Raw genomic sequence first — 26808 nt, forward strand, 5'->3', positions numbered from 1 at the left:
AAAAATGACAATGCTGTGGGTATCAGTGGCTGGATCTCAATGGAGATACAAAAATAAAAAGCGAAAAGCTAAATCAAATCGATAAATATATATATATATATATATATATATATATATATATATACACAATACACACAATAGGCAAAGAACATTAATTCTAAACCGCCCGGTGATATACTGAAATTTAATTATTTAATTTGAAACGATAAAGATGAGGAAATCTGTGAGAATGAGAAAAAGTCGCCCCAACCGAGACTCGAACTCGGACCGCCTGCTTGAAATGCAGATGTCCTAACCATTAGACCACTGGGGCTTTCATGGTATTGTTCAAACTCGATTGGATAGCGACTCTTTAACATTCTCGGCGTGGTACGGCGGAACAGCACTAGTCCTCAGTTGTACGCATATATATATATACTCACTCCCTCATGCATGTATTTGAATGTACTCATACTTTTTAATCTTGTATAGTTTCAGTCAATCGGAAACCGGAAAAGACCGGACATCAAATGAACATTGTGAAGAAGTGAACCACATTTGCATAATCTAGAGATGTATAATTGGTAGGACATGCTAATTTGTTATAATTCTTAAAAATGATGATTTCAACTCTATTCTTATACATGTGTGTAATAGATGCAAGAATAGAGATTTATCTAGTCTATTTTATTCAACTAAAGATGAAATCGTTTCCATTTGTTTGGTTAGTCATGCTTTTAATAAGTACATGTATTCGTTCTACCAGTTTTATATAGGTGTTAAATTTCCTAATATTTCTTTTGATGTTAAGAACCTATTCTCGTTTACAACATCATTGTGTACATGTTTGTGTACATTATCGCGAAGCCAAGTGATGATGATGTGATGATGACAGTTTCTTAAGGCTAGACATGATTTTATATGCCTAGTAGTCTGGTAAACATTTGATGGAATTGTTTTTCAAAAAAATCGTCTTGATATGATAGGCTAGGTTCTCCGCAAATGAAACATTGAATGAATCATTTATTATGTGGTTTGATTTAATTCCCATCCAAAACCCTGTCCTGTGTGGTGTAGCTCTGTGTGCCGGCGGTGGTATCTATCTTATTGGCGTTTTATTTGACAAGTCATACGTACAAGTAAGCCTACGAAGGAGGCCTAGGCTAGGACGAGACAATTAATAATAAAAAAAACACTTGGCAACGCGATTTTATATTCTAATAGGTGTTATTTCAGTCTCGATCGTACATTCAGCATTTATTAGTACTACTGTACTTACTCGATCTTTTTCGATTTTAAACAAAATAATCATTGGTTGATTCGAAATCCATATTTACATACCTCCCGCTCCATTTAGCCAAATGCGGTATGATAGCCTACGTCATTCTTATCGGATGTTTGCGGTCTGCAAATCGATTTTTTATACGCGTTTCACAAGTCTGTATGTTCAGACAAAAATTGAAATAAAAACAAATAAATTAAAAAAAGACAATGAATACAGACTTGAGGCAAGTCTATACCATCATATAGGTGTCAGCAATTTGTTTACAACAATCTTTATATTTTACAGATGCCTTATTTTTTTAACATATTTGCATAAAATAAAGGTATAGCATGTATAATACGATTTTCATCTGTAATCTTAAAATGGATTTTCTCTGGACATATTTTATGAATAAAGAATGTTGGAATTTTCCATTTTACTTAATCACCATGAAATATTAAGTGCTTCTGTATGGAACACTAAATCAGGCATCATAATCACACCTTCATTTAAGTTTCCAATTTGGGTTTTCCTTTTAGTTTTTTTATGATTTTTGTGTCATAGAAATTCTTAAGTGAATGTGCTAATTATTTTTGAAACATATTTTGGTACATAAATAATACAGTATACGTTAGTTTTGCTAGTACAAGTAATTTAAATACAGCTATATACATTTTTAGAACTCCATAATTTTAAAATATTTATCAAGTTTCATTCCAGTTGTTTACTTTACATGCTTTGCGATCCTATTCTACATATACTCCTAACGTTTAAAATTCTGCACCCAGCTCATCAGAACAAGGTGTTTTTATTCATGTTACAGAGGGCTGCTTTACATTCCTCAGTAGTGATGTTTTCTTCACACAGTTCTTTATACACGGCCATACTGCGTTATATATACGGACACACTGCGTTGAAACACCAGTTCTCGTCAGATCACCGAAGTTAAGCGACGTTGGGTCCGGTTGTGTTCTGGATGGGAGACCGCCTAGAAATAGCGGCGGGTGCTGCATATACACCAAAGAGTCATGGTGTAATGATAATATCGGACTAGCATGTGATAGCCATGGGTTCGAGGTTATCGGTAGCATACTGATTGCCAAGATGCTTTACTTACATTGACTAATTCTTCAGATGAGATGTAAAGCCGTTTGTCCCGTATACTTAAGAGTGCACGTTAAAGAATTTGGTGCACTAATCGAAAAGAAAAGCCGTGTGTCCGCGGAGGGCCTAATCCGATTTCCTTTAGTTTCCAGTTAAGCTTGAGGACCAGAATAACACATTTTAACTTTTAACATTTCTCTTTCTCGGATATAGTATTCACTTTTTTTAATGTAATCATTAATTTGCTTTTGGCTAAAGTGCGTTTCTTGTTTACTAACTATATCTTCTGGTTTGTTACTGTAGTTCCTTATATTGTTTGCATTCTCTTAATTTGTTTATTTATTAAAGCGGCGGTAAAATGTTTAACTGTAATTTTTCTCAATTTAAATGTATTATTAATGAAATTATTTAAATTTTCTTGTTTATTTGTATATATTTATATTTGCTCATATTTTATAGTTTAATTTTTATTTTCAACCTGTTATTGGTGTTTTACACTGTTGGTTCGATATAAAGAATGTGCGAAAATGTAAACCAAGTACAGCTACGTATTATTTGAAGGCGTAAAAACAGACTGAGAAAAAACACGTAACAAAATTAATAGTGCAGCGGGTACTGAACCAACCGGAATTTGATTGCTAACTACTGTGGAGTAGCTTTGCGTCAGGGAGTTTTGCCCTAATTTGTACTATAGGTACATTGAGAAAACGTACAACAACAATTGGTCAAAGTGTATTTAACCCACGACCTCAAGATCTCTACCATGGCATTCATACCTCTTGATCACCAAGCTGGCAAGGGGTGAGATTCGAGCCTAAGCAGGATTGTTATTGTGTAATTAGTTGCGAATGTTTTCTCAATGTACATAGTACAATTACGTCCGAGTAGGGAAAAACATCTGACAAATATGTGTTTATTATTATGATCATAATCATTCTTGATTAAATACAAACATTTTAAAAATAGATCAAAATCTATATTAGTTTTTGTTTTCGATATATACGCCAGCCACAAACACGAAAAGATAGGAAACATTTTGGAAATACTATGGTTATTACCTCTCTATCTCTATAATCGAATCAATCTACTGATGAATTGGACCGTCTGTTTAAAAGTAGCAACTTACTAGTACCAATGTAACACAACTATAACGTAGGCCACATCGGATCACACACGACCGAATCATTAGGAAGGTTTATATTATATATTCAACTCATTAGATTATTGCCATGTCCGTACTATTTAGTATACCGTACATTATACAAAACTGTCGTTCGGTATGTGTAGACTAGCAATGGGTCTGTTCACTTAAAGATGTATTTTACCCCTAAAACATGAAAGGTAATAGGTAATTTTGCAGTTTTAATCAAGTTAATTACTTTCGTAGTGTGTCACTTAAAAAGAAAAAAATAAACGGTAAATTCAATCAAAATCCAATCCTCATACTGTTTAAACTGATTATTTTAAAACTATCATAACGCAAGTATGTATAAAATATACATTGATTGAAAGCAACGTATTTATGTTGGAGTGGAATATCTTGTTTCTATATTAATGTACGTTGTACTGGCCAATGTTAGCCAAAATATAATACAGGCTATTCAGGACTACATTGCTTCCTCATGGGTGAGATATCTTTCGTAGTATTCTGCTTGGACGAAATTATGAATTTAAAGTAAATGTAAATGCATTTATCAGACTATTCGAGTTTTTAAATGTTTAGGCCTATTATAATAATTATACAGTTTTATCTATTAAAATAAAAAGAATTCTGAGAGTCCTCAAAGGTTTTTGTAATACATTTATTTTCTACAACAAGTTAAACGAGTATTTTAGGAGAAACAACATTTTAATTGTAAAATTCACAAAAGTGAATAATGTATTATAATAAGGTATTCCTGACAAACCTAGTTTTATTAATTATTGTACTTAACAGTTCTATCATTGTATGATTGAATGATCTGTAAAACACTACCCATATGGGTAAATGACAAAAGTCAAATAGTACATTTTTTAAATGTACAGAATCTCATTATGAGTAATAGTCACACATGTATTAGTCACATTTATGCAGCTGGGCTTCCTTATTTTCCTTAAATGTTGCATATTGTTAGTATTGCATTACATTTTTAAAGGATAATTTTATAATTCACATTAAATGTGAATTATAAATTTTATATCAACATATAAAGTATATATTATTGTTTCATCAAAAGTCATTAATTATATTATTATATTATCTTCACAGAAAGAAATCAAACGAAACCACCTAAAAAAACCTAAATGAAGACTCAGTATAATAATCAAGATGAGGTGAGTTATAAAGTTAAAGAACAACACTATAGGCCTACGCAGATCAATAACTTTTTATAACGAGACTATAAACAACTATATCATTGTTTTGTTAATGTATTGATGTAATTCATGTTATATCCTATACCTTTTCAGTTACAGATTTCAAAATGCATTCGAGGTTAATGACTTGCAACAAATTAAAGAAATATGTAAAAGAGAGCCAGATATTTTGAAAACCAAAGATGAGGTAAGACAAAATAATGATAGGACTCCCAACTAATAACAAATTATTTTCATTCAATTAGTTAGTCAATTAGACCATTACATGTATGTAAATTGTAAAACTGTATTCATTATGCCTATATTCAATTGTAATGATTACTGTATAATACCCTGGATCAATAACACACGCTTCATTGACAAATGCTGCAAATTAAATAAACTTAGTGACGATATTAATCAGTACTTAGGCCTACTGTCAATGTTTGTTTTAAATTTTGAGATCGGTGTGTACAGTTACTGTAGAGGGTTGGTCGAATAGGTAGACGGTCAGAATGACAGTTTAAAGTCAAGAGCCCATTTTGTGTATGTGAATAAAAAACTTCAAGAGCATAATTGAGTTAATAACATCCAATCTGTAAGACTTTTTCGAAATAATTATACAGATAATTAATAATGGTGACTACAGTAGACTCACATTTCTTTGACAGTCGACTACAACAACTATGTATTCACTTTTTTCGCTTATCATTATAGTTATAACAATTATTTACTTCAGTGTTGTACAATAACTGTTTGTCTGTGCTTTTGTTTTTCATGATTTGTAAGATTAGCATGTTATTGAACGTAGTATAATTTTAGCTGATTTTAGTCATATCATAAAAGTGTTGAATTTACAACAATTGTCAATGTGCCATGAATAAAAACATGTTTGCATTACAGCTGGAATTGATATTTATAAACTACATGATTATTATTTCTTTCTAGTATGGATACACTCCACTACATACGTATTTACTATGTGCCAACCCTACAACAGAAATTGTGGATTATCTCATACAACACGGCGCATCAGTAACGTCACAAGATAATATGGTAATGTACACACAATCATACTGATTGTTATTATGAAAACAGTAGGCCCATCTGATCCAGCAAACATCTCTATTTCATTTATATTTTGTCATTTATAATTAAAATTAATTAATTAGAATTATTCATTGCGAATTTTAGAAGCAGTTATCGAATGAAACAGTAAATGGAGACATGTATTTCTGAAACAATTATACATTGCATAAAGTCAATTAATATTAATTCACACATTGTATTACAATTATAGTAGCACTTTAATTTATCTGTCTAGTTTGTTTAAGTTGGTTTATATAATATAATAATCAACTCTTGAAATAAATTTGTTTGGGTCCTATTTTATAAAGGCGTAAATTTTCTTTTTCTATTCAATCAAGTACGATAGATAAGTACGAAATAAAAAAGTACTTACTATGACGTTTTGCAAGCGTACCGGTTTTCAAGTAGATTGATTGTTAGTTGGGTTGACGTTGGTCAGTACGGCATGTTGTATGTAACACGCCAGATGTGTTGTAAATAAAGTACGAATGAATGTAGCTGATTTGTAATGTTTTTTACACTTTTGTCATAACAATGTAGAATTTACAACCATTATATCAATGTGACATGACCGAAAAATATTATTGCTTTACAGCTGGAATTTATATTTATAAACTATATGATTATTATTTCTTTCTAGACTGGAGAAACTCCACTACATGCGTATTTACGATATGACAACCCTACAACAGAAATAGTGGTTTGTCTCATACGAAATGGCGCACAAGTAACATCACAAAATAAGGTAACATACAGTAATAGGTAATATTATGCCAGTATTAATAAATCATTATCGGTTACAGCAAACATCTCTATTCCATTTATGACGTCTCATTCAAATTTAGTATTATTTATAATTATTTAGTGCGAATTTTAAAAGCAGTTAATGAATGAATGAAAAATGTCATGAACGACATGTGTTTGAAAAAAACAATTATGACATCATAATAATGGATTGCTGACCCTTCTTTCACACGTCATGTTAAAGTAATCAGTCAGTAACCCTTCAGGAGGTCAAACTTACTGTCAAACTTAGCACTAGCCACACGATTATTAGGCCTATAGTTCTCTATCCTCAGTATGAGATATGAATCTGTAGTAGATATGACATTAACCTTCCGATAATCAGTGCAATATCATTTCTAATCATACCGTCACTCGTCACACGAACCGGCGAATCGTCATTTTGGCACGAAAGTTTGTTGGTGTATAGTTTGAAAGTATTTATTCTTAAAGAAAAATTGATGCGAATATCAACTGCGTATCTTATTTCATTAATTCATTATTTTAATTATAATTTTGCGAATATTGATTGATTGATTGATTTTATTCGATATTCATACATAAAAGTTAAAATATACAATGTATAAAAAGAATACCTGGATAACCCATTAAGTCGACAAAAAAGTAAACTTATTTCCAATGGGGTCCAATCCGTAATGACTGAAAAGTGAGTGGTTGGGCCTAGTAAAATTATCATTAAGTATGACTCAGTAAAAATGAAAAAAACAAGAAAATACATACAAGACAAGATAACATCAAAAAAACAATATTAAAAATAACTTAATTAAACTGAAATTCCAAGCTGTTCATTACTAAAATATTATTTAAGTTTTATTTTGAAGGTTGCATTATTTTGTATTGATTTGAGTGAATTGGGGAGCCTGTTCCAGTCACGGATACCTAAGAAATAAAAAGTCGTATCATTAACGCCAGTAGCCTTAGGAGTGACAAAATTAAATGTTGTACCCCTGGTAAAATGGTTATGATGATCAGAAATTAACAACAAGTTATCCTTAAGGAAAGAAGGCGTATTAAAGTTATAACGAATTTTGTGAACATAATTTAATCTTAAAAACTTATTTCTGAGGCTGACATTAAGAAACCCAAGATCGAAAAGCTCTTTGGCACCTATGTGAGACCTCGGACCAACATTTAAAATGAAACGTGCCATCTTGTTCTGGGCAGTTTGTAATTTATGTTTAAGATTCTTATTGACACCGCCGTACCATGCCGAGGCAGAATAGTCTAATGTACATTGTATTAAAGCAGTGCTTAATAGTTTACGACATTTTTTATTCAAGCACGAACTTTGCCTATGTAAAAACTTCAACCTTGACTTAACTTTATTGATAACACTAGTTGCATATTGGTCTAAATCAATACCCAAATATTTAACTTGCTTAGTACTTTTGATTCTACGGCCCATTAATTCTACAGGAAACTCTTTAACTTTGTTAAGCTTCGCTCTGCTACCAAAGATAATACTTTCGGTTTTGCCATCATGTAAAGATAATTTGTTTTCAGTTAACCAGTCCTAGCACTTAGCTAGGACAGTACTTAATTTATGAGCGATTTTGGTAGCATCGTGATGAGAATTATAAGTATTCATCACACAAACCGTCGAATATCTATTCGTCACTTTGTTGGAGGAAAACTCGCATCTCGCACACTGTTTACGCGTCTCCAAACGGCGAATATGCAATTCGTCAATAATTGAAAATGATCTTATTGGTTTATTGTGTATCTGGAACATTCCATTATTTGATGGCAAATGTTCAGTCGCGCGATGTTAGAGTGAACATAGCTTATAGAATATTGAACAGTATTTTATCCATTAAAAAAATGTTGTTATTGATAAATGATTTAGTAAGCTAATTATATAAATACATGTCAGGCAATTTAATGTCACGGTTTGATCTTTGTTATTTCGTACGTTCTCTAGCGCACAAGCATGTACATTGGATTACATTATGACACTGACAACACACAGAGAACGGTACTGTAACGTTGTTAGAGTAACAATGTTAGAGTCTTACACTATATAAATTATTTTGAATTATTTAAATTTTTAGAGAATAAATGATATATTAAGAGTATTTTTATATTTTGTTCTTGATTTTTAAATTCGATTGTTACGGCATTTAATCAGTTCGTCATTTATTCGAATGAAACAAGAAATGAAGACATGCCATAACCGACATGTATTTTTAGAAACAACATTACATTGTATGAAGTAAATTATGACATCATATAATCGATTGTCATTCACACATTGTATTACAATTATAGTAGCACTAATTTATCTGTCTCGTTTGGTTGTTGGTTGGTTTATATAATAATAATCAACTCTTGAAATAATTTTATTTGGGTCCTATTTTATAAAGGCGTAGACAAGTAGACTGTTGCGTTGACATTGGTCAGTACGGTATGCTATGTAACAAGTTATGTGTGATAAATAATGTACAAATGAATTTAGCTGTTTTTTTATTGTTTTGTACACTCAGAAGATTTTGTCATAACAATGTAGAATTTACAACCATTATGAATGTGGCATGACCGAAATATATGATTACATTACAGCTGGAATTAATATTTACTACTACATGGTTATGATTTCTTTATAGTCTGGATACACTCCACTACATTTGTATTTACTATGTGCCAATCCTACAACAGAAATAGTGGATTGTCTCACACAACACGGCGCACCAGTAACGTCACAAAATGAGGTAACATACTATTTTAGGGGGTCTATTATGCCAGTATTAATAAAACATTATCGATTCCAGCAAACATCTCTATTCCATTTATGACGCCCCTTTTATAATTATATGAATTATTTAGAAGTAGGTATTGCAAATTCAAAACAGTTATTAAATAAAAATTAATTAATTAAAAACTATATTATGCAGACATGCCATGATCGATATGCGTTTGTAAAAAAAATTATTACATTGTTTTAAGTGCGTCTCGCAATTATGACGTCATATAATGGATTGTCATTCACACATTTGTATTACAATTATAGTAGTTCTTCAATGTATCTGTATTTTTTTTAAGCTGGTTAGAATATAATTTTTATTCTTGAACTAATTTCATTGGGTCTTAATTTAACATAACAAAAAAATATGAATAAATTACATGAATATGGCATCTTTCTAGTATGGAGACACTACTCTACATAGGTATTTGCGATATTCTAACAGCAATAGTGACTTGTCTCACATAGTATGGCGCATCAGTAACATCACAACATGTAGTAATGTATACACAATCATAGTGGTATTTATGTCATTATTATGAAAACAGTATCTGTTCCAGCAAACATCCCTATTTCATTTATAATATGTAATTTATAACTAATATTAATTATTTTGATATATTTATTGCGAATTTTAGAAGCAGTTATTGAATGAAACAAGAAATGAAGACATGCCATAACCGACATGTATTTTTAGAAACAATATTACATTGGATAAAGTCAATTAATATTAATTCACACATTGTATTACACTTATAGTAGCACTTTAATTTATCTGTCTAGTCTGTTTAAGTTGGTTTATATAATATAATAATTAACTCTTGAAATAATTTTATTTGGGTCCTATTTTATAAAGGCGTAGACAACTAGACTGTTGCGTTGACGTTGGTCTGTACGGCATGCTATGTAAAAAGCCAGATGTGTTGTAAATAAAGTAAAAATGAATGTAGCTGGTTTTTATTGTTTTGTACACACAGAAGATTTTGTCATGACAATGTAGAATGTATAACCATTATCAATGTGGCATGAGCAAAATTTGATTACATTACAGCTGGAATTTATATTTACTACTATAATGATTATGATTTCTTTCTAGCTTGGATACACTCCACTACATGTGTATTTAATACGTGCCAATCCTACAACAGAAATAGTGAATTGTCTCATACAACACGGCGCATCAGGAACGTCACAAAATGAGGTAACATACAATTTTAGGAGGTCTATTACGCCAGTATTAATAAAATATTATCGGTTCAAGCAAACATCTCTATTTCATTTATTATTTGTAATTTATAATTATTATTAATTATTTTGATTTATTTATTGCAAATTTTAGAAGCAATTATTGAATGAAGAAAGAAGTGAAGACATACCATAACAATATTACATTGCATAAAGTCAATTAATATTAATTCACACATTGTATTACAATTATAGTATCACTTCAAGTTATCTGTCTAGTTTGTTTAAGTTGGTTTAAATAATAAAATCAACTCTTGGAATAATTTTATTTGGGTCCTATTTTATAAAGGCGTACATTTTCTTTTTTTATTCAATCAAATACGTTAGATAAGTACGAAATAAAACAGTACTTACCACGACGTCAAGCGTACCGGTTTTCAAGTCGACTGATTGTTAGTTGCGTTGACGTTGGTCAGTACGGCATGGTATATTTAACAAGCGAGATGGAATTGATATTTATAAACTTCTTGATTATGATTTCTTTCTAGTATGGAGACACTTCACTAGATACGTATTTACGATGTGCCAACCCTAAAACAGAAATAGTGGCTTGTCTCGTACGAAATGGAGCATCAGTAACGTTACAAAATAAGGTAACATACAATGAACGACATGTGTTTGTAAAAACAATTATGACATCATAATAAACGATTGCTGACCCTTCTTTATGTTTAAGTAATCAGCCAGTAAACTATTCAGTAGGTCAAACTTACTGTCAAACAAAGCACTAGCCACACGATCATTAACGTTCTCTATCCTCCTCTATATTTGAGATATGAATCTGTAGTAGACATTAACCTTCCGATAATAATCAGTGCAAACAAGATATAGCTAAGATTTATTTTGCGTTTGAAGTTATATGAATACACATGGAGAATTCCAAGCACTGCAACTAGGCTCTATATCATTTTTAATCATATCGTCACTCGTCACACGCACCAGCGAATCATCATTTTGGCGCGAATTTTTTTTTTTTTTTTTTTTTTTTTGTATATTTCTAAAGTATTTATTCTATAGAACAATTGATCTAAATATCAACTGCGTATCTTACTTATTAATTAATTATTTTAATTATAATTTGGCGAATCGTCGAATATTGATTCGTCATCTTCGTGGGAGTAAAAAGCGCATCGCGCACACTGTTTACGCGGCTCAATAAACGACGAATATGCGATTTGTCACTAATTGCAAGTGATCTTATAGGTTTATGGTGTACCTGGAACATTCTATTATTTGATTGATAATGTTCAATCGCGCGAAGTTAGAGTGAGCATAGTTTACAGAATATTGAACAGTATTTTACCCAGTAAAAACATTTATGTGGTATTTGATAAATTATATAAATACATTTCAGGCAATTTAATGCCACGGTTCAATGTTTGTTTTTTCATACGTTCTCCCAAGCACAATCATGTACATTGAGTTTCATTAGGGCACTGACAATACACTAGTCTGGGTTCCAGACGGAGTTTTGTCTTAATATTAGTTAAAAGATAAATATTTTGGCACATATGGCGTTTCATACGTATACTACTTGATTTTGGATACTCCGTCTGGGGAAACACGCACAAGTCACGTGGTTTGACACCAATAATTCTTGGTGCATACGATTATCCGGTTGACTAGTTTCAGCTGCATGCGATTGGCTACTCTCTCGTACACGGTTTAAATATTCATATTTCAGAATTTCAAAAACTCAACAACTAAGATGATGCGCATGCGCTATGTTACGTTTAGACAATGTGTACTTGGGTACATTTATGAAAGTTCTGAAGGCTAGAAATTATTTTATATGCCTAGTAGTCTGGTAAATATTTGATGGGATCTTTGAAACATGAAAACTCGTCTTGATATATGATAGGCTAGCTTCTCCGCAAATCAAACATTGAATGGATCATTTATTACGCGGAGATAATTTTGATTTAATCCCACCCAGACCCTGTCCTGTTCTGTGTAGTGGTGTAGCCCTGTTGTGTGCCGGTGGTATGTAGGCCTACTTCATTGGCGTTTTATTTGGCAGGTCATACGTGCGAGTTGAGTAGGACCTACGAAAGAGGCCTAGGCCAAGGACTAAACAATTAATAAACAAAACAACTTGGCATTACTATTTTATATTTCAACAGTCTCGATCGTACATTAAGCACTGGTAGGCCTACTACGTACTCGATCTCTTTCATTTTGAAACAAAATGATCATTGGTTGATTCGAAATCCATATTTACATACCGCCCGCCCCATATATAGTCCATGGGATTTAGCTAAAAAATGACCCTTTTCTCACACAAATTGCAAGAAAAGGTTTTTTTGATGAAATGTGTTCTTTAGACCCTACTGAACATATTTATCAACGTTAGGACATTTTTCAAAAACGGGAAGTAGCCTAATTTGCATAATTAAAAATGGCCGCCATTTTTGATAACGTACTCTGTATCTTGAAAACCGCTAGTCACAGATACTTAATTATGGTGTCAAAATTGTTAGAATATATGTTTTTATATTCACTTTATTGAAAAAGTATTTTGAATTATTGAACTTTTTAGAGAATAATTAAGGAGATTATTAAAAAAAACATCAAATTTCACCTCTATTGATAATGGATAATGATCATAATAACTTTCATATCTGTATAGGCCTACACTTGTATTAAACAATTCATAAATTTTGATGTTAGACTATTTTTATATTTTGTTCTTGCTTTTTAAATTCGATTGTTACGGCATTTAATCAGTTCGTCAATAAATATCTGGCTATACTAAATACTATACTGTTTAGGGTAGTCTGCAAATTATACTGTGATAGGCCCTACACTAAAACCTGAATGTCATTTAATTAGTAAATAATTTAAATTAGCCCTGAAAAGCCGTGTTTAAACTGTTTCCCAACTAAGGGGAAAATTTAATTAAAAACATGTATTCTAACAATTAAAAGTGCCTTGACTTATGTAGAGATCAAATCATGTATAAATTAATAAATAAATTCATTAAATAAACCAAGTTTACTTTTTGGAATTAATTATTGCTAAAATTATGCTTTTCAGTTTAGGCTACTATAAATTATATTTTGCAACGTATTTGTGATTCTTCTTTTGCATTTTTAACAGAATAATGTGTTTACTTTTATATTATTATCGATAGGGCCCTATCTAAGATGTTTATGTGGGACTGCCTATTCATTCACACGACACAATCGCGCGAATATCGCGATTTTATAGTCATTGCGTAAGATTATTGTTCACACGAAGTAACGAATATGCGTCGAATATGGTTTAGCTGCTGAAAATTACAAAAATTAGAAGCAAAATAACCAACACGTCATTCCCTGAACTAAAACCTCTATTCTCTTCTTTTCTATCAAACAGTCTCTTCATTTTAACTTTAGCATTTACAATATTACTGTTTGTCATCTCACATGCACGATTTAACTAACAAAATTCAGACACATAATCACGTATTGATACATACTCCTTTACATTCCCAAACAGTCTTTCTATGACTATTTTGGGAGGGATTCAAAACGTTTGACTAAACTCAAATGGGCTAAACCTCAAGCACGGACCATGGATAACATATATGGTTTTATGCCATCTATTGCGCCACCTCACATGATGGAAGCATGTGATAATTCAAATTTGTCACACAACCGGCGCTACTGTCACTCTCCGGCCAATTAATAATTTCCAAAATGATATTGACACTCCAGGCCGGAAGACTCGGAACGACACCGACATAAAAAAAAAACTCCACTAATAATATATGTTCCTGAGTCCGAACAAACATGAAGTGAGACTTCCTTATAACCCATGCAACACTTTGAAAAAACACACTTGCTCCAGCAGAAGACTCGTCCGAAAATGACAATGCCGATTCTAATAACATCAAATTGGCCTCAACTTGAACCTATAAATAAAGTTTCCAAATTGTTATGTACATTACATGTCTCTTATACAGTTTAACATTGTATATTGTTCTATTATATGATGAATTAATTGAACATCTATAGCATATAAATATGGAAGTCGAATTGTACCACCCGCGTGAAACGTTCCTTCATTTCCTTGTTCTATCAGTCAATACATCAAAGTACAATATTTGTAGTGAATAGGGAAATATACTTGCTGTCTTCCCTAACTTAAGAGTACAGTAAACCTATTCACTTTATGAGTCTACATTCCGGGATGATCGGGTGCTCACCAGCGTTCAATTTACCTACCGAACCCTAGTTACCGACAAGGGCATATCCTAATACTTCGGTTTGGATGTATAATGCCGATAGGTACGTTATACAACAGTTAGAAGGAAGTTAAAGTTAATATATGCATGCTGTGTTCTTTTTTTTAAATTAACCATTTGAAGACGCTGGGTTTCTACCCCAATTAATAACTAAAGCTAAATAAGGTATTTTTAATAGGTTTAGGAACAAGGCCATATACATATACATAGCTGCAGTCGCGTCCGACCGACCGACCGACCGACCGACCGATATAGTGAACTGTAGAGTCACATTGCACGCAACTAAAAATGCAAAATACATTTTTATGACTGTAACTTTCTGCAATTGTTGGTTTTATTTATTTGAAATGGTTTGGCCTTCCGAAAAATTGGTTTTATTTTTTATTTTGAACCTAGGTCAAAGGTCAAATGTAAAAAAAGTCAGTGACCCCAACAAGTAACCCGTATATATACAGGCCTTGCGTCCTGGGACATTGAATTACTCCCGTATGGGATACAGGCCACGTTTTCAAAGGGTTAAGTGTCTATTAATTCTAAAAGCAGCAATTTTAAATACACATTTGCAGAGTCATCGCAAATAATATTAGTGCTCACTGTAAAATGAATGTTTGAAAATCTTTGCAGTCAAAACATTTTAAATCACGTTAATATAATTAATATACCGTACATCTGTACATTATCTTTGTTTTGTTTTGTTTGTGTAAAAATATTAAAATAATAGACGTTTATTGTGTTATTGATTAATATTATGTCAGTTATTTTCCGTCCTCATGTCTGGTATAGGAAAATATTACTGCATTTCATGGTCGTCAGGTAAATTGTAGTGTTTTGTAAAAGCTTCTAAAGTATGTTATCATTTCCGTCTGGTTAACAGCGACTTAGTTGAATCTGGTTGAATATTCTTGCAGTCTCCCGTTGTTCTCAGTTAAATGTCTTGATTTGTGGTGGTAAGAATGTTTCGTAGTTTGTCTTTAAGATGAATAGTATATGTTTTCTGGTGGCAAAATTAAAACGAAGTAAATATCGTCACTCGTCACACGAACCGGCGAATCGTCATTTTGGCGCGAAATTTTTTTTTGTATATTTCGAAAGTATTTATTCTAAAGAACAATTGATGCAAATATCAACTGCGTATCTTATTTCATTAATTAATTATTTAAATTATAATTTGGCGAATATATTGTGATATTATAATCATTCGTCCCACGAAGCGTCGAATATCGATTCGTCACTTCGTGTGAGTAAAACGCGCATCACGCACACTGTTTACGCGCCTCAATAAACGGCGAATATGCAATTCGTCACTAATTGCATGTGATCTGATTGGTTTATTGCATATCTGGAACATTCCATTATTTGATGGCCAATTTTCAGTCCCGCGAAGTTAGATTGAGCATAGATTAAAGAATATTGAACAGTATTTTATCCAGTAAAAACTGATTTTTGTGGTTATTGATAAATTATTTAGTAAGCTAATTATATAAATACATTTCAGAAAATTTAATGCAACGTTTCAATGTTTGTTCTTTCGTACGTTCACTCGAGCACTAGCAAAACATTACATTACATTATGGCACTGACAACACATACACGAAACGGTACGGTAACGATTAGGCCTAAATCAATGTTATAGTCTTAAGTATTTTGAAATATTTAATTTTTTAGAGAATAAATAACCCGATTATTAAAAAGAAACATCAAATTTCCCCTCTATTGTCAATGGGTAATGCTACTAAGGATAATAACTTTCATTTCTGTGTTCACATTTTTATTAAACAATTCATACATTTTGATGTTAGAGTATTTATATTTTTTGTTTTTGCTTTTTAAATTAGATAGTTACAGTATAATTATTATAATCAGAGAGTCACCAAATATCTTTGGGACATGGCTATACTCTAAATACTATCGTATACTATAGGGTAGTCTGCACATTATCCTGTGATATGCCCTACAATAAGACCACATTGCTACGGTATCACATTAAATTAGTAAATAATTTAAATTAGCCTTTTAATACGGATATTAGAAAAGGCAGATAACACATTTAATGTTATTTAATAAATACTATATTGGCCATGAATGGCTAAATGATTGTAGGCCTAATATGCTGAAAAAGTCATATTGTACAATGGACTGTTTTAATTATTTTTTAACTGTTCCCGTAGGGCCTACTAAGGGAATATTGAATTAAAAACGTTTATTCTAACTATCTAACATTGCCTTGCCTTATGTAGATATCAAATAATGTATAAATTAATAATTAAATTTAATTAAATGAACCATGTTTCCGTTTTTGCATTATTTAAAATAGCTAGAATGATGTTTGTGCATCAGTTAGGCTACTATAAATTATATTTTGCAATTGATTTGTGATTGTTCTTTTGCATTTTTAACAGAATAATTTGTTTACTTTATATTATTATCGTTAGGGCCCTATCTAAGATGTTTACGTGGGACTGCCTATTCATTAGAGAGCTTTCGCTATCTCGATCGGGAACGAGCCGCCGAGAAAGTAAGGGTTTTTTGTGTATGACGTCATTAGTTTATGTGAAATTTTAATTAACTAATGCTCGTAACCCGAGATACAGGAGCTGGTTCTCGTTCTGCAAAATCGAGAAATACACGACGTCGCGACATGGTGAGTTAAACTTTTGACCAATAGCAAAAAAACGTTTCATGTACTTTTCCTGATATAAGTTATTAAAATAAGAATTAGACTCATCTCAACATTAATCTAAATTATATATTTGTGAACTTTCTGTAGGCCTAGGCCTAGGTAGGCCTGCCCTAGGCTAGGCCTAGTCAGAAAACATTTAGTTTATGCCTAGGCTAGGCTAGCCTACGCCTAGCTAGAGGAGGAGGCGGCCTAAACTAGCCTAGGCCTAGGCTAGTTTAGACGGTGTAGGTGCCAGGGCCTCCGATCCTACTTACTAATACTACTAGGCTTAGGCTAGTCACTAATGGCTTGTATAATTTATTAAACAGCTAGGGCCTAACTTATAACTAGGCCTAGCCTAGGCCGAATTACTAATTAGCTGTAAAAATATTATATTCTCCACCAAAATATTTACAATTTTAATTAACAGGAGCTGTTAAATAAAGAGCTTGGACTGGGTCAGAAAAAAAATAGGTAAGTCGTCATTTAAAATGATCAATTATTCGATCGATTATTGATTATTTTCGTTATGGAACTTTTCTGTATAGGCCTAATATTAATAATGAGTGTTAAAAACACTGAATGGTCTATTAGTATTATGAAAATAGTTGAAATCATATAATAACTTTTATTTCTTTATAGCAAAAAAACCATAAGGTATTGCGCAGCAACGGACATAATGCTGCTGAAGGAGGTCCTGTCACTAAACCCTTATGAAAATGGAGAAAAATGGAACGATGTGGCTTCAAATTTCAATGTTGCCCTCAAGGTGTTTCGTCCATCCACCTTGCAGGTAAACACGAGATCAGTTAAAGAGAGGGTTGAAAAGCTCTTGAGGATATTTAAGTCGCAGCAGTTAGAATCACTAAGAAAGTAAGTGTATTTATGAATTCTTCATAGTTAACATAACTATTTGGAAACATAAAGTAAAAATGAGGTATGTAAGTTTTTCTAATGTCTACAAAATAAGGACATCTGCATAAAAAAAGGTAATAATACTTTTCACCCACTGTGCTAAATAAATAATATGTATGTATAAAGTTTTCATTAACCTGCTTTTAAATTACCAGAAATTCAATGTAATTTTACAGATCGGGATGTGCTGAAGAATATTCGGAGAGAGAACAGCTGTTAACAGAACTAACTACCCTGAAGGATGAGAGCCAGAAGCCACAAATCAAGCAAAATACTAAATCAGAGGTGTTGTTTGAATCAGGTTTAGAAATTAGAAAAAGAGCATTGGAAACATTGGGTCCAGTAAATAGAGGTAATATATATAAAGTTAAAGTAATTATAAACTTTAACTCTTTGAAAACAAGCATGAACATTTTACCCTGGGTGGTGACACAGCAAGGATTAGCAAAATAATATGTAAAACCTCATTCAGTGAAAAAAAAAATTCTATTTGATTGGTCCCATATTTTATATTCTAAAATATATCATTACAAATTATGTCATAAAACTGAAAACCCAGACTTTTTTCCAAAACATCTTCAGAAAGGGTTAATACTTTCAAAATTTATAATGGTGTTATACTGTACTTTGTTTTTATATTTTATGGCAGATAAAACCAGTGAAAAAAAAAAGCTGAAGACAAATTCACTTCATAACTATAAAGAATAGAGAACTGGATCTTAAGGAAAGGGAGTTGGAGGTTAGAAGGCAAGAGCTGCAGTTGCAGAGGGAGGAGGCGGTTTTCAGAAGAGAGAGTGAAAAAGAAGAGAGGGACGCACTAATAGAGTGTTTGAAGGCATTTGCCAATAAATAATTTATTTATTCTCACTATTCAACTAATAAACATTAATTATTTATATATTAAAGATGTATTGTCCCTTTGACTAATTCCAAAAAAATTAAAAATTAAAGATTTCGAAAAAAAGGTGGCTCATTTTGAAGTATCATAATAATTATTAACTATCACCAAAAATGTTTAAAAAAAAAAATCATTAAACTGAAATACAGACGTTTTTTGTTAAGAAAATAACTCTGACTTCCAGTCAAAGTTTTCGATCAAAACATATCCCATAATAAAACGCGCTTGTTTGGCTACTCTGTATGCATAATCATAAAACTTCCTTATGATCTGTGTGAAAATACCTTCTCAACCATGTCGAGTTGTAAACAATCCTAATTAGCATATGCATAATGCGTACCCATGGTGTGAAATCTTTGTTTACTTTCGCTCGCGACGATTTTCCAGATGAAATGTAATCAAACTAATTTACCTGTTATTACGTAAACTTGTTGTTTTTGGCTCGAATTTTCAACTTAAAGTAATAACTTTAATATTACTTTGATATGGCCACTTTAAATTTAGAATATTTTTACCTTTATTTTTTTGTGTTTCAAGGGACAATACATAAATATGAAATTTAGCATAGTAGACTGTTTATAAATATAGTAATTGAAAAGTAATTTTGACCTATGGTAGTAGTAGTGCAATAAATACATATATTTGCAATTGATAATTATGTTGAGGATCTATTATAGTTTTCAATTAAGCATTGCCCAAATAGGCCTACTCCTCGAGTGTTGGGGGTTCGACTTCAAAAAATGATCCAGTTACTGACCCATACAAACAAGTATGACAATTGGTTAGCAAACCAGCCACAATATAGTATTTTGCCACTGGTTGTAAAAACACCTTAAGGTCTTTCTTGAAGTCCACAAAAGCCCAGTTCTGTAGTATCTTTCCAAATACCCACTCCACACAAACACGTACAGAAGACATGGCAGCATTGAACTCCTGCTGACGCTGATCTAAGTTAGCAGCTCCTTGTCTGAATGGTGAAATCAGCCATGGGCGTATAGGATAAGTTGATGAATTTCTTCTTTCAAATACCTGTCTATCTAAAGCGTACTGTAATAGATCCTCATCATGATTATCAATTGCAAAATCTACCAAATTTTCGGCCATTTTCACGTTACTTTAATAGTACTCAAGGACCTGGTGCCAATTAGTTAGGATCGAGTGTACACAGTACTACTGTACTACTACTATACAGTAGGCCTGTTTGTTTTTGTTTATATCGTATGCTTTGAAGCGTATCAGAACTCTGCTGCCACCTATAGTTTTCATATTATCGGTGATCGAGGATACGAAACTACATTTGTTCTTAAAACGAGTACGAGATCGAGAACCGGTAATTAATGCTGGTTCTCGTTCCCGATCGAGATAGCGAAAGCTCTCTATTACCACGCAATCACGGCGAATACCGCATATTTCATAGTCATTGCGTAAGATTCTGGTTCACACGAAGTGACGAATATGCGTCGAATATCGCTTAGTTACGCGATACGCGGTAAATAATCTTCACACGAAGTGACGAATGTATTAATTAAGTGATTACTCTTTAATTAATGAGTATATTTTTTTATGAACACTTTAAAATTATTCATTTGATATATTTTTACATAATTACCACAAAAATAATGGACATTCGCTTTTCTTCTTGCGAGAAATGACCGTGCAAAAAGTGCCTTTTTTACAATCGCGATTTTCTCGAAATGGACATTTTGCGGATTCGCCGGTTCGTGTGACGAGTGACGATATGATTGAAACTTCATCCTTATTGTTTGTACCTCCTTATATACAATGGCTTACATTCTTTGCAAATAAATTACATAAAACGAACAATTAAAAATCAACCAAAAAAATAACAAAACACAATGTAAGCATAATGTACTTTACAATATTTCATATAATACACCTACCGGGAGCTAATGAAATTACCAGCCAGATATCATATCGAAGAGTCGCTTATATTCGGGAAACTTTGATTTTTCAACCTGGACCGCAAATTCAGTTCACAACGTTACCGGTTCCCATTTCCTTATAAATGATCAAACTATCAAGTTATACAAAAACTTTCAGAATTACTTACTGCATTTTACCAAGCCTAATAATGGGTTATGGGTATTCATTTTTTCAGTTGTAACCTTATATAGTGAGGGCGTGTGGCGCTGTGTGTTGGACGTTCGACTGATCATTAGACCGAGGTTCAAATCCAACTCTCGCCGCATTGCTTGTATCCTTAGGCAAGATACTTTACTTACGTTTGCCTCTCTCCACATAGGTGTATAATTGGGAACCCGGTTAGATCGAGACACAAGTTTGCGCTGATTAGTATCTGCATCTATGGGAGTATGTTTCCATAGGTGTTTGATCAGGAAATGACTGGGGTAATAATGTTTAGCGCATTGATAGCTTGGTTATATGCGCTATATAAGAATGAACTATTATTATATAACAGTATTTTATTTCATTTTTTATTCGTTCAATTTCAATATAAATACATACAAAAAAAGGCAAACCAAAGTGAACTTAATCGCTGTAGCGGAGCCGGTTGACACAATCCCAAAGTTATTTATTAAAGTTATAAATATAAGACTCATTTTATATTTGTTGTTAATGACTTTTTCACATAGAATAGACACACCGATCAATATTTATATGAAGCTTCGTAATATTAAATTAGAGATATGTTCTGTCTGATAATCAATGGTGTATCCCCCACATTTACAAAAGAGGTTATTCGACAAAGATTTAAATTGAAATATAGCATACTGGTAATAGTACACTTATGCTTAAAAATAATCTTTTTTTGCTTTGTTTTTGTTCATCATATTATTACCTTCAAATATAAGAAGGTAATGTACTGTATGTTGTTCAATTATTATTAACATGATGCAACTGCTCTTGGTATAATTAATACATTTTAGCTCCTTTCGATTAATTTGATTTAGTTAATCAATGTTGTATAATCCATCGAAGAATAATATTTATTAAAAATATAACATTTTCTACATGTACATGCTCTACATGTACATCTAAGTGGTAGATATGTTAAACCTTCGTTATAAATAGTTACTTATAAGCTTGGTTGTATCTCTAACATTACTGAATAAGGTAAAGTACATAAGAGTGGACCCTATATTTCGGTGATCTAACCTTGTGTAATTATCGGGTGACACTCAAGCGCACCTCATATTTCGAGTATTGTGTTCATAACTATAAAGGCCTACTTGCATCACAGTGGTTAAAACAAGAAAACACAGTTGGACACCTCTAACGGTCGTGGTACCGATATTTAATCTCTAAATGGGAAATGAATATATTATATATATTTTAATTATCCGCATCGTTTTATTTCTATTGTATAAAATAAATACGTTGTGTGATTTGTAATGAATTAATTATATATCTTCATAAAGGCGGACATAGCATAAGGTAAAAGGGCTAGAGATAATGTATTGAATAGATTATTAATTTAACTATGTTTTATGTTTTAGTATCCCTAAAGTCTAAAAAGGGCCAATTTGGGAAAAAATTAGAAACAAGTGTTTCTCAACTGATTTGTGTCATCTGGGGTCTATATATCCACCAAATTTTGGAATTTTAAAGTGGCGGCCATAAATTACAGGTGCACCCGATTCTGCTACTATCCATAGGTGCTATCTGTAAAACTATAGCAAGTTATACACGTTGCTGTCTGCTATAAATGCTGTACTTTTAACACACGGTACACTGTCTGTAGCACAGTGTCTGTTGACAATTTACAATGATGTACAACCATAGGCAGGTTTTCGTACTGCCATGCAAGAATGGATAGGTGTTTTCCGCCGCTTTTAGGCCTTGATCTTGTCAGTTATTGTTATTAGTATACGAATTACGTAATTAGTTTAGTAGCTCATCTACCTTTTTAGCAGGGCATAATGAATATTTTAGCTAGGCTAGGCCTACTAGTCTAGCGGGAAATCAACCAATTATTTGGTTGGATACGAGCTTAGGGTAGGAAGTTAAGTACGAGTTGGCATGGGTACGAGTCGACCAGGGGTGAATCGACCAGGGTACACCCAGCCGCACTACTAGATCATAGGCTAACATGCCTGCAGGAATGGAAAATCTGTCCTAGCTATAGGCATAGGCCTACATTGGGACGCCAAAAAAAGCCATCCTATGAGCATAAAAAGGCCTCCTAGAACCAGACGTTTTATTGTTCTTTAACATCCCTCAATCCAGTGCAAGTGAGGACACAGAGAATGTCCTACGGAAGGTGCTGACCAAAGTAAACACCGCTGCTGACGATATCGAGTTTGCAAATGTCCACCGTCTGCCTACCAAGTCTGTAACGACTACTAAGCCCATCATAGCAAAATTTCTAAAAATGAAAGATCGTGAGGCCGTTTTGAATTACATTTCTCGCGCTAAGCTGAACATCGCTGGGAAACCGGTTGTTGCTGTTCCACATCTGCCTACAGCCATGCAACATGAACGGAAAAGGCTCATTCCAATTCGAAACAAGCTGTTAGACAGTGGGAAGAACGCCAAAATACGAGTTCAAGGCACCAAGGTAGCTATCTTCGTTGATAAGGTAATATGGAAAGAGAATTTGTAAATTGTTTACTATTCTATTTCAACATTAACTCATTTTTTAACTTCGAAATGCCGGACGGTAGTCGTTTTATTTGCCATTTTCAACATTTAATTTATTTCATGAACTTCCCAACTGTTTAATGAATTTCCGTACTGTTTAGAATGAGAATCGTTTATTTTCCTTTATTTATTGAACTATGCAAATGCCGGCAGTACTTTATGGAGTGAGAAACTGTAAATTGTTTGTATTTCCATTCTTACATTAATTAATTATTTCATAAATTTTTAAAATGCAAGTAGTGTGAGATTTCATTGATCTTTCTATCTGTCCACACGTTAAATTCAAACATCATATGGACCTTTCCCCAGTAACACATTTTTCTTGTCCTCTTCGTTTTTCACTTTCTGCCTAGATAAGTATATGTGTTTAAGTGTGTATAATATATGTTATATGTTGGCATGGTACTCTTTTTTTTTACATATATATTTCATTATGCGTTATATTTAATGACCTATTACATTTCATTTTATATTATTCAAGTAAATGACTAACTATTGTAATTGCTATTCAAAAGACATTAGAAGTCATCAGTCAACGATTGTTTGTAAAATTTGTAACTCTTTTTACCATACACATTGTATTTATACCGATGTTAATGCTAATGAAGACTGGTTTTGTTTTCAATGTACTGGAAATGTCTTTCCTTTCAACCATTACATTGACGACGATGAATTTAAATTTGCTTTATTCAGTCTTAATAATACCCTTGAATATAATAGAATGTTAAATCTGAAATTTAATCCATTTGTCTTTAACGATGTGATAAATAACTCTAATAATTTAATTGATTATGACATACCACATTCATGTTCTTATACATTTGATCATAACATCTCAGCTACATGTGAAAAGGACTTTTCCATCTTACATATACATCCACGAAGTTTCAATAAAAACGTTCTGATTAGCACGTTCCTCACTAGTTTAAGGCATACCTTTTCGATTCTAGCTTTATCAGAAACCTGGTTTAAAGAGGATGGTTCCAATTTAATCCACATAGATAACTATAACTTGGTTAATACACCACGCTGTGGAAGAAGAAGTGGTGGTGTTGCTATCTATGTTCATAATACAATCTCATTTCGAATTCGAAATGATTTAAAATTAATTGACAAACCATCTGAGCACTTTGATCATTCTAAATCTATCTTTATTGAAATAACAGTTCCCGGTAGGAAAAACATTGTCGTTGGCAATATCTATCATGCTCATCGTACCAATATTGAAACATTTTTTTATGATCTTACAAATTGTCTCACAAAAATTAATACTAAAGAAAAACAATGTTATATATCCGGTGATTTTAATCTTGACCTTCTACATTCTAATGACAATCACATTATTAATGAGTTCCTCTCTATTTTTTATAACCATAATATGTTTCCTCTTATCGATAGACCCACCAGAATTACCCCTTCAACAGCTTCCCTAATTGATAACATTTTCACTAACGTTTTTACTCATTATATAAAATCGGGTGTTGTTATTGCCGATGTTTCTGATCATTATCCTGTTTACCAAATCACTAAATCAACTCCAATTAGCAACGCAAATACCGCGAATAAAATTTCCACTCGTTTATTTAACCAAACTAGAATTCAACACTTTTTTGAAAATTTAAGCTTGGTTGATTGGAGTTGTATTACTGATCTTGATTCTTCTGACCATGCATATAATGTTTTCATCGATAAATTCACAAAGGTGTACAATGTACATTTTCCCATCTCTAAACATTCCAACAACAATTCCCGGCGTCGTTGTATTCCTCAAAAACATTGGATTACTTCGGCGATCCTAAAATCAATAACTCGAAAAGATAAATTATACAAAAAGTATGCAAGTAACCCTACTGAATTCAACAAAACGTCTTATGTTAATTATCGTAATAAACTTACTTCTATAATCAGGATTTCTAAACAGCAGTATTATGCTGAAAAGCTTGAGGAAACAAAATTTAATTCAAAACAGACTTGGAATGTTCTCAATAACATTATGGGTAGACAAAACAATAAACACATATCATCATTTTTTTAAATAAATGATATACATATATCTGATTCTCAAATTATTGCTGATAACTTTAATAATTACTTTGTCAACATTGGTCCTGAATACCTACGTAAAATTCCTCAATCTGATATTACTTTTAATTATTTTATAAATAACATAAAATCACCCGTTAGCTCTCTGTTTTTTTTACCAACTGATAAAGATGAAGTACTCACAATATTCAGAAATCTGAAATCTGGTGCTAGCAGCGGTTTCGATGACATTAAACCAGATATTATTAAATCTGTTGGGGAATTAATAGCATCATCACCCAAGCCAACTCATACCTAATTTGGCTAACCCGTACCCAAATAATTGGTTAAATCGTACCAACTTTGGCTAACCTGTACCCAAATTTTTAATAGCATTAAACATGGGTACTGGTCAAACCATGAAGAGTACGAGCCAGCCCTTGATGAGTGCGAGTGAGCCAACATTTTGGTTACGAGTTGGAATTTTTACGGGTTGACCTGTATTCTTCTAGCTAATATTACTAGGCCTCGAGTAGGTCTACGCTAAATTCCGGCTACAATAATGGTCTATTCTGTTTATAGCTTTATTGATACTGGGTTCAAATCTGGGTTGGGACGGCTTTTTCTCATTCAAAAACAGATTTCCTTATAATAATAAAATAATATCGGCCTATGAATTTAACTTAATATTGTATTGTTTACATAATATTAGTAATTCCCATTGTATTTATTATTATTATTATTATATATTTTACGGTTACCCTTTAATTATACCATAGTATAACTTCCTTGTTATATTTTATTTTCTTCATAATTCAGCATTTTTTTTTTCACAGCACAAATTATCATACTGAATCATCACACACAAATTCTCATGAAATCTCTACTGTATTTCTGCAAGCTA

The 26808-nt window shown here is 32.3% G+C and overlaps 1 protein-coding gene and 1 non-coding gene across 2 annotated transcripts; one reads left to right on the top strand and one right to left on the bottom strand.

Moving 5' to 3' along the window:
- Window positions 1–241: 241 nt before the first annotated feature.
- Window positions 242–313, bottom strand: Trnae-uuc (transfer RNA glutamic acid (anticodon UUC)). The gene has a single exon. It is a non-coding gene; the product is annotated as a tRNA-Glu (tRNA).
- Window positions 314–18004: 17691 nt separating this feature from the next.
- On the top strand, window positions 18005–19069 carry LOC140058218 (uncharacterized). Its single transcript, XM_072103781.1, has 3 exons — window positions 18005–18319; window positions 18538–18713; window positions 19011–19069. Exons 1-3 carry the CDS (start codon window positions 18126–18128, stop codon window positions 19067–19069), a joined length of 429 nt encoding a protein of 142 aa, XP_071959882.1. The 5' UTR covers window positions 18005–18125.
- Window positions 19070–26808: the final 7739 nt, after the last annotated feature.

Source organism: Antedon mediterranea, chromosome 9, assembly GCF_964355755.1.
Source record: "Antedon mediterranea chromosome 9, ecAntMedi1.1, whole genome shotgun sequence".
NCBI classification, from domain to species: Eukaryota; Metazoa; Echinodermata; class Crinoidea; order Comatulida; family Antedonidae; genus Antedon; species Antedon mediterranea.